This window comes from Primulina huaijiensis, chromosome 7, assembly GCF_012295235.1.
Source record: "Primulina huaijiensis isolate GDHJ02 chromosome 7, ASM1229523v2, whole genome shotgun sequence".
NCBI lineage: Eukaryota > Viridiplantae > Streptophyta > Magnoliopsida > Lamiales > Gesneriaceae > Primulina > Primulina huaijiensis.
The window spans coordinates 2,438,541-2,447,577 of NC_133312.1; the positions used below are offsets into that span (position 1 = coordinate 2,438,541).

The window sequence follows — 9,037 nt, forward strand, 5'->3', positions numbered from 1 at the left end:
TTTTTCAGCGATCAATAATCTTGCCACCTGCAATCGATTCCAATTGTTGTCAGCATTCTTGTATCTTGGAGAAACCAAGGATTGGAGATCACAAAAGCCCTCTAATTGTTTTAAATTGTCATTCCAAGATTTGGACTTTAATAAAGAGTGGAAGCATTTAGAATAATGTCCCCTCTCTATTTTTTCTTTTCAATTTTGCCTAAAGGTATTTTTTTTGTCGACTCTTACGAGTTACGTATATGTATTAGGATTGAGTTGTCAGGTACCGAAAAGTTTGGGTTTGTAGAATAATCATGGATTGAAATTCTTTGGGTGGTATTATCTTTCGGGTTGGAATGGGTAATGCATGTTAAATTCGATGCTGCTTACGATTTGGATTTATATTTTCAATTGTTTTCAATGTGGTGAGTTTGATATTGACAGCCTGATGTTTCATGAGTTAGTTTTTATTGTAAGATAGCTGAGTGTGTTGCTTATTGTTAACTTTGTGATTTCCCAGTAGCTATGCATTGTAATTTTATCAGATTATTGCTTTTCTTGGATTCCTAGTTATGCGTTTTAGGATTCTGTCGAATGGATTTGGTTAACCAAATTCAGACTACAGGAGTAAATGTTTCCAAATTTTATAACTATCATAAATTAGTAGGATAAACCCTTCTGATTGTGTAATCCATTTTCAAATAATTTAACTTTGGTTGAAACAGTAACTATTTGAGTTTTCACGTCCATCGATTGTGGGTTGCTGTGTTTTGAATATTTACAAGGTCTTGTTGTTTGCCCCATCATAGTCTTTGGAACTTAGAACTGAAATATTTACTAGCATTTTTCTTTGTCAGTTTCAAAAACACGAAGTTGAAGACTGTCTAAGGTTGATGTTTTGCATTTATGATGATAAAATTGTATTGATAAATTATTTGAAAAATTTTCTTTGTTTTTCCTGTATTGGTAATCTTTGAGTGGTTTCATCATTTTCCTGTACACCAGTTGATACGCTTACTACTATATTTTATCGTGTTTGGTATTGAATAAAAACTTCAACTTTATTGACTTGAAGGCATCGAGTAATGATTTCTGGAAAAAGACCATGGTGCAGTGCCTAGATTGGATAAAGCATATACTTTTAGCTATTGCAAATTGCTGTGATTCTGAGATGTACAAACGACCCTGGGGACTGGAAAATCCCGAAGCTCTAGCAAGGGAGACAGTATGTGCGTGACCTTATTGCGTGAAATTTTATGACAGCGAGATTGATATTGCTTGACATGTTTCATGTTTTGTTTATTTGAAAGATTTCACCGTGTTCATCCTGGTAAATTGGTTGCCAATTTTTCAAAACTTTCTATTTGTCATTATTAAAGTCATTGGTCATCTGGTGCACCGGCTGATACTTAATAAAAATATATATGATTGCTTGCTAATCAGTACACGTGGTGTTATTACGTTTCATGTTCTGATGCAGTCAGTATTAACGAAGTAGAAGCCTTGTATGAACTATTTAAAAGGATAAGCAGTGCTGTGATCGATGATGGGCTCATCAACAAGGTAATGAATGCCATTATCATGATCACCATATAATATATTTTTTCCTATGCCTTTTATTTTGTTTTTGATTCATTTGTGGATCTTATTTGGTACACATGTCTCTCGTTTTTGGTTATTTACAGGAAGAGTTCCAGCTTGCATTATTTAAAACAAATAAAAAGCAGAGCCTGTTTGCTGACAGGGTTAGTTTCATTCATTGTATTGCCTAAAGGAATTATTTATTCATTATTAATGTCTCTGTGACTTTCTCATTTAAAATCATGGTAACGTCTAATACTTCTAGGTCTTCATTCCCACGAGGTTTTGTCCTTTATCCTCTCCCATATTTGGCATCTTTTTTTATCGCCGCCTTCTAATCTTCTTTTATAGTATTCTCTTTAATCATAATTGTTTTGTTTTGTCATTATTATTGTTATTGAGATAAATTTCAATTTATGTTTTGTATGTTACTCGACTACCTTTGGTGTTCTGGAGTTCTTTGATACTGGTGTTATAGGATCTTTGCTATTAATCGTATTGATTGCTAGGTATTTGACTTATTTGATATCAAGCATAATGGGATGTTAGACTTCGAAGAATTTGCGCGTGCTCTTTCAGTGTTTCACCCAAATGCTCCTGTTGAAGACAAGATCAATTGTGAGTGTCATAATTTTGAGAAATCCGCATTTCTGGTCTTAATGAATTTTACGGTTGTATTTTCTCTCAGATTATCTATCAAACAATACTCATTCACACACTGGCAATGTTCAAAGATAATGGATATTAAATACTGAAATCTTTAACTCTTTCCGATCTTAAATAAAATCGTTGTCGCCTCTTGTTTAGTTCATCTTGGGAAAGAAGACTTGAAATATCTGTATATCCATTAAAGTTAATTATTTTTGGCAGTGTGTCACATGTTTCCTTCTCTGTTTTGTTTTGAAACATGTGTTCTGATGTTTTTTCAAATCGATGATGCATGCAGTTTCTTTCCAATTATATGATCTCAAGCAGCAAGGCTTTATTGAAAGACAGGAGGTAAATTTCTTTTTCTCGAGAAACAATGACAAATGTATGTTGGATATCTTTATCTGTATGTTTGGGTTGAAGGCTTTGGACCAAATAATTTAAAATTCATATCTAAACTCACTCATCTTGTTTAGATAATTTTGAAATATCCTTTACCTATAATTTCAAGCCTTTCTTTTGATCATGATCGTGCATTTCAAACCTCAAAATCTATTTCTTAAATGAATTCTTTTAAAAACACCACCTAGGAGTTGGATTCACTTTCTTGAACCTTATGTTTATTTGGATTTAATGATTTGATTTGGGCAAAGAATTTGAAGTAGTGGATTTTAAATATCTCAATGAACTAAGGTTTTGATCCACTATTATGAATGAAAAAAGAAAAATTGAGAGCTAAAGATTTTCAAATCCATTGCAAATCCTTTATCCAAATGTACTCATATGTCATGGATTTGAAAATCATCCAGACATATCAAGTACATTTGGATTAAGGATTTGCAATCCAAATTCACCTAATTCTCTATTCCAAACACGCCCTTCTTTTTCTTTCCATCTGCTTACTGGCGATGCATGAAACGTGACTTCTTGCTAGTTGATATTTTATGATATATGACATATTTGAGGTCCTTTATAGTCTCTCATTAAAAAAAGTCCTCAAATAGTAAATTATCGACTTGTAAATTTAATGTGTCCTGGAAAGTTTATTTTACATTGTTTCGCAGCTATGTTGTGGATCATGATCATGTCATATGGCTATTTTAGGTAAAGCAAATGGTTGTGGCAACACTGGCCGAATCTGGAATGAACCTTTCGGATGATATAATAGAGAGTATTATCGACAAGGTGATGTCATAACCTCGTACAACTCAAGCATTTGGTTGTTTTACAGCTTAAAACGAATTGTGCATTTAAAAGTTTTTAGATGGCTGGGAAAGATGTTTCAGAAACTTCACATGATAATGCTTGCAATCTGCTAGAAGCAATGTTGTAACCGTAGCGTTTGAGCAATTTCTGTCCATTAATCTTTAGTCATCATACGATGTCTTGGTTTCAGACTTTTGAGGAAGCTGATACCAAACACGACGGAAAAATTGACAGCGAAGAGTGGAGGAACCTTGTTATGAGGCATCCATCTCTGTTAAAGAATATGACCCTTCAGTATCTCAAGTAAGTTTCATTGTCAATAACTTTTATAAATTTTCTATTCGATTTAACGAATTCTGGCAGACAAACTAATCCTTCCTCTTCTTTTTTGATCGACAGAGACATCACAACCACATTCCCCAGCTTTGTATTTCATTCTCAAGTCGACGATTGTTAAGCGTCGGGTATGCAGACAAATTGGTCATTTTGTGCTTCGTGGTCTGTAAAAGAAACCTCGGTGAAATCACCTGTCAAGAACATATTATTTCGTACATTTGTTAAGCAAAAAACTTTATTTTTTCTTTGTACAAAACCAGGCACCGGTAGACTCCTTGTTTCAAGCCTGAAGAAATTCTCTGTGATTGTTTTGGTTTGTTTTTAATTGGAAAGAATGAACGGAAATTAAGGATTAATCATATCATATATATTTGTGTAGCAATAAATGTAGCATAATTGGAAAAGTGGATCTCATTATATTAATTATCTACATTTCGTCAATAATATTTTCGCTAAAAATATGAAATGAGAAAAAAGAAAAAAGACAATATTTTAAAGTTTGATCTAAAATCACATCGCAATTAATATAATAAATTTTAAAAAATAAAAGCAGGCAATTATGGAAAGATCAGAATAATGAAATGAATGGAAGGGATTTAATTATTTATATATTTAAGCAAATATAGTTGGACACTCCATTGGAATAAGGTATGAAAATAACTGTAGTATCAATATTTAAAGCAATTATTAGATTCCAATCAACCGATATTATTTCAGTCTTGAGAAATTTGAATGCAGAGTCATATAAAATCTATTCATTTATAGAAAATCCCAAATTTATAAGGTATTTGGCAAACATCATGGAGTAACATAATGAAGAAAATTTAAATGTGACAAACTTTGAAATCAAATAAAATTTGCCAAAATCATGGAAAAAATAACTGAAGATCAGGCCAGATAAAACATACTTAATTTGATTGATCTTTCGAATTTTTTTTAATATTTAAGAGTAACTGCGGATTCTCTTCTAAAACTTGTGCTTAATAACCAAGCAAATGAATATAAAAGTATCAGTACCACACCTTTTTCAAAGTGATAAAAGCAAAATGCTTTCATATTTTCTTGCACTTTTCATTCTTTTTGTTGTCTTTCAACAATCAGTTTCAGCTACGAAAAAGGTACACATTGTATTGGTCATAACATATTTAGTTATGTGTTTGCTGTTATGTAAATTAAATTGCTGAACAATTTTTCTTTTTATATTATTTTTGTTGATCTTGGTGCAGTCTTACATAGTCTACTTAGGAGGACATTCTCATGGTCCGGAAGTAACTACTGCTGATCTTCACAGAGTTGTAGATTCTCACCATGAATTACTTGGCTTAACCTTAGGAAGGTACGAATAACAAATTTCACGAATTCGCTATGGCTGAAAAAATATGATACTTTTGTCTCTTGTAAACTTGTATGATCTTTTTCTTTTGATCAATAACTTTGTATGATCTCGATCACATTGTTTTTTGATGTTGTTGTTACTGAAAATTATAGCATAGAGAAGGCGAGGGATGCGATATTTTACTCGTACAAGAGACATATAAATGGTTTCGCTGCCGTTCTTGAAGAGCATGAGGCAGCAAAGATTGCAGGTTTGACTCATAGATTTTCACATATTTATTCCTATGTTTGGTTTCAATGCATATTTAACATTTTTATCGGTTTGAATACTAAAAATGCACCTTTTTCGTGATAGAGCATCCGGATGTGGTGTCTGTTTTCTTGAATCAGGGTAGAAAATTGCACACGACACATTCATGGGATTTTCTCATGCTTGAGAAAAATGGTGTAATTCATCCCGGTTCAATATGGAAGAAGGCTCGATTCGGTGAAGATACTATCATAGGAAATCTGGACACTGGTAAGACATACTTTTCCTACATTCCTTTATCCGTTTGAATCAAATAATGCATTGTGCTTTAATCTGAAGTTGAGCCTGTAGTCATGGTTTCTCATGGATTTACTAGGTGTTTGGCCAGAATCAAAGAGCTTTACTGAAAGAGGATTCGGACCAATTCCATCAAAGTGGAAAGGTACCTGTCAGATCAATGACAAAGCAAGATCCCTCTGCAATAGGTGCCCTCCTTTTCCCCCATCTATTGACAGTAACACACCGGCGCCTTTCCTCTGATTTGAGTTGGTTATGAGTATAGTTTGACAAAATTTCACCGGTTGTGATAAAATAATGCAGGAAACTAATTGGAGGAAGATACTTCAACAAAGGCTACACAGCCTTTGGAGGAAAACTTAACTCTTCTTTCAATAGTGCACGGGACTATGATGGCCATGGCACGCACACACTATCTACTGCTGCAGGAAACTTCGTCCCTAATGCAAGTGTATTTGGAGTAGGGAACGGAACAGCGAAAGGAGGCTCACCAAAAGCCCGGGTGGCTGCATACAAAGTATGCTGGCCTCAAATCAATGGATCTGAATGTTTCGATGCGGATATCATGAAAGCCTTTGATATGGCAATCCAAGATGGTGTTGATGTTCTTTCCGTGTCTCTAGGAGGAGTTCCTGTTGATTATTTATATGATGGAATAGCAATCTCATCATTTCATGCCGTAATGAATGGAATAGTTGTGATAGCGTCTGCTGGAAACTCTGGACCATTTCCAGGATCTGTCTCTAATGTTGCACCGTGGATGATTACCGTAGGAGCGAGTACCATTGATCGTGAGTTCGAAGCTTATGCAGTGTTGCAAAATGGCATGCACCTTAAGGTTTGAAATATAACTTTAGCCCCCACCTCTGCCCCTACAACCCCTTTCCCCATTACACCACAAACAAAATGAATAAAGCCCTTTTTCTCCTAGTATATCCCAAAGTTGTTTTCTTACCGGCATGAACCAACAGGGAACAAGTCTTTCTACAGCATTACCAGCTGACAGATTCTATCCACTTATTAGCGCTGCACAAGCTAAAGCTGCCAATTCGTCTGCCAGCGACGCGTAAGGACTTACTGTAAATGCTGTTCTTGAAGAGTTTAATTTAATTCTTGATATGAAAAAGTTAAAAGTAAATTTCTGCAGCATATTGTGCAAACCAGGAACATTAGACTCAAACAAGGTAAAGGGTAAAATATTAGTCTGTCAGAGGGGGGAAACTGCTAGAGTGGATAAAGGCGAGCAGGCTCTTCGAGCTGGTGCCGTGGGAATGATTCTTTGTAACGACAAGGCAAGTGGAAATGAGATTATCGCGGATCCTCACGTTCTTCCAACGAGTCATATAAATTACACAGATGGTCTAGCAGTCTTCGCCTATGTCAATACTACCAAGTACGAGCTTAAGAAGTCCCTCTTTTTTTCTAAAAAAAAAAAACTCCTATCGTGTTATTCATTCATAACAATTTTTTTCCAGAAATGCGAAAGGGTTGATTACAGCTCCTAAGGCGCAGTTGAACATGAAACCTGCTCCATTTATGGCATCTTTCTCTTCAAGGGGACCAAATATTATTACTGCCGAAATACTCAAGGTTTGCAAAATCTTAAAAACTATGGGCCATCTGTTTTTAAAATGCTTTTGTAATGAAGTTCTATGATTCTGCACTCCAGCCTGATATTACAGCACCAGGAGTAAACATCATTGCTGCTTATAGTGAAGGAGTAAGCCCCACACATGAAGATTTCGATAAGCGGAGAACTCCTTTCATTACTGAATCCGGAACCTCAATGTCATGTCCGCACGTTGCTGGGATAGTTGGGCTAATGAAGACCCTCCATCCGAATTGGAGCCCTGCAGCAATACGATCAGCAATTATGACAACTGGTAACAACTCGAAAATCTTTTCTTGATGATCTTTACTCCTATAATCTTCTCTTCGCTCTAACCAAATGTGTTGATAATCTTTGTGACAGCAAGAACAAGAGACAACACAGTGAATCACATGCTCGACGCTGACTATGAAAAGGCCAATCCGTTCGCTTACGGATCCGGACATATCAGACCGAATCGAGCCATGGATCCTGGATTGGTCTATGACTTGAACGTGAATGATTATTTGGATTTCTTATGTGGTATTGGCTATAACAAGACGATTATTCATCGGTTTTCAGGAACATTTCATGCTTGTCCGAAGAAGTACAATCTCCTAGACTTTAACTACCCCTCCATCAGTGTTCAAAATATCCGTGGATCAGTCACGGTATGGAGAAAGCTGAAGAACGTGGGCAAACCGGGTACATATGCAGCTCGTGTGCGTCAGCCACCGGGCTTTTCAGTTTCTGTGGAACCAAAGGTTCTGAAGTTTGAGAAAATTGGAGAAGAGAAGAGATTTAAGTTGACTATAAAAGCAAAAAAAACCACAAAGGGATACAAGTACGGGCAGTTGATATGGGCTGATGGCTTCCATTATGTTCGAAGTCCGATTGTAGCTTTATCTGCTAATCAGTGAACATGACCCCATTCAAGAAAATGGCCTAATTTCTCTTATATTTACTCTTACTAGAAATGATCACGTGCGATGCACGTGGGTTATTAATAATGAAATATATACTAAAAATNCAAAATCACAATGTATTTAAATGGAGTGCATATAGTGACTGTCAAATAAAATTCTCTTAATTAACTAAATTATCATAATGATGTTAAAATAAAACCCCTAAACTTGTTATTAAGTTAAATATCAATTGTGTTTTTGCTAACTTTTAACTCCTTGCGAATTTTGTTTAACTTTTTCTTTTTTTAGAATAGATATTACACATCAACTCAAATATTTTAAATTGTATAGTTGCTCAATCATCATGATTCGATCGATGTATCCAACAAAGACAATTATTGCACTCCAACAATATCAATAATTACACTAATTGCAATATATGGGAATTGATCTCATGACTTTGACTCTTATATATACCAATTGTAGGATCATTCATTTGTCGCTTTACCAAAGGTTATAACCAGGGTAACGATGCAACATTAACTAAAATCTTTTAAAATCGTAAAACAATTCAAACGTCACATTTCGATTGTTATACCTTACATAAACAATTATTGCACCTAACAAATATGATATAGTTGTTATTTTACATTCTAGAAATCATTTTTCTAAATCAAATTTATTCTCACTAATCAAATAATTTCATCGAACACAAAGTAGTTTTAATTACTAATAATAATTTAAACACAAATATTAATTGTTAGGGTGACCACTATATGTCCTCACCTATGCTTCATTAAATTGCAATAATAATAATAATGCACTATGAATTGGTAAACATAACTTAGTTAATTTATTAAGTGAGTAATATTAAATAACAATTTTGTTATTTTGAAATGTGAAAAATAGCTT

The 9,037-nt window shown here is 34.5% G+C and overlaps 2 protein-coding genes across 3 annotated transcripts; both read left to right on the forward strand.

Annotated features, from left to right (window-relative positions):
* The first annotated feature begins 1,060 nt into the window (after positions 1-1,060).
* Positions 1,061-4,066, forward strand: LOC140981188 (calcineurin B-like protein 2). The gene is made up of 8 exons (XM_073447497.1): positions 1,061-1,208; positions 1,460-1,542; positions 1,665-1,724; positions 2,070-2,178; positions 2,507-2,559; positions 3,313-3,393; positions 3,605-3,717; positions 3,814-4,066. Exons 1-8 carry the CDS (start codon positions 1,085-1,087, stop codon positions 3,869-3,871), a joined length of 681 nt encoding a protein of 226 aa, XP_073303598.1. The 5' UTR covers positions 1,061-1,084; the 3' UTR covers positions 3,872-4,066.
* Positions 4,067-4,739: 673 nt separating this feature from the next.
* On the forward strand, positions 4,740-8,198 carry LOC140980376 (subtilisin-like protease SBT5.4). 2 transcript variants are annotated; one of them, XM_073446156.1, is made up of 11 exons: positions 4,740-4,868; positions 4,977-5,086; positions 5,239-5,336; positions 5,476-5,605; positions 5,712-5,820; positions 5,936-6,470; positions 6,604-6,698; positions 6,780-7,025; positions 7,108-7,222; positions 7,302-7,515; positions 7,605-8,198. In XM_073446156.1, exons 3-11 carry the CDS (start codon positions 5,289-5,291, stop codon positions 8,138-8,140), a joined length of 2,028 nt encoding a protein of 675 aa, XP_073302257.1. In that variant the 5' UTR covers positions 4,740-4,868; positions 4,977-5,086; positions 5,239-5,288; the 3' UTR covers positions 8,141-8,198. The 2 variants fall into 2 exon arrangements, with proteins under 2 accessions (XP_073302257.1, XP_073302258.1); XM_073446157.1 differs by having other exon boundaries at positions 4,746-4,868; positions 5,441-5,605.
* The last annotated feature ends 839 nt before the right edge of the window (positions 8,199-9,037 follow it).

Excerpts from the sequence above, each read along its gene's own strand:
- LOC140980376 (XM_073446157.1), top strand. The coding sequence starts at position 4,746 with ATGAATATAAAAGTATCAGTACCACACCTTTTTCAAAGTGATAAAAGC. Across the intron at positions 5,821-5,935 it reads GCAAGATCCCTCTGCAATAG|GAAACTAATTGGAGGAAGAT; the intron begins GTGCCCTCCTTT and ends AAAATAATGCAG. Across the intron at positions 6,699-6,779 it reads AATTCGTCTGCCAGCGACGC|CATATTGTGCAAACCAGGAA; the intron begins GTAAGGACTTAC and ends AAATTTCTGCAG.
- LOC140981188 (XM_073447497.1), top strand. The coding sequence starts at position 1,085 with ATGGTGCAGTGCCTAGATTGGATAAAGCATATACTTTTAGCTATTGCA. Across the intron at positions 2,560-3,312 it reads GCTTTATTGAAAGACAGGAG|GTAAAGCAAATGGTTGTGGC; the intron begins GTAAATTTCTTT and ends TGGCTATTTTAG. Across the intron at positions 3,718-3,813 it reads ATGACCCTTCAGTATCTCAA|AGACATCACAACCACATTCC; the intron begins GTAAGTTTCATT and ends TTTGATCGACAG.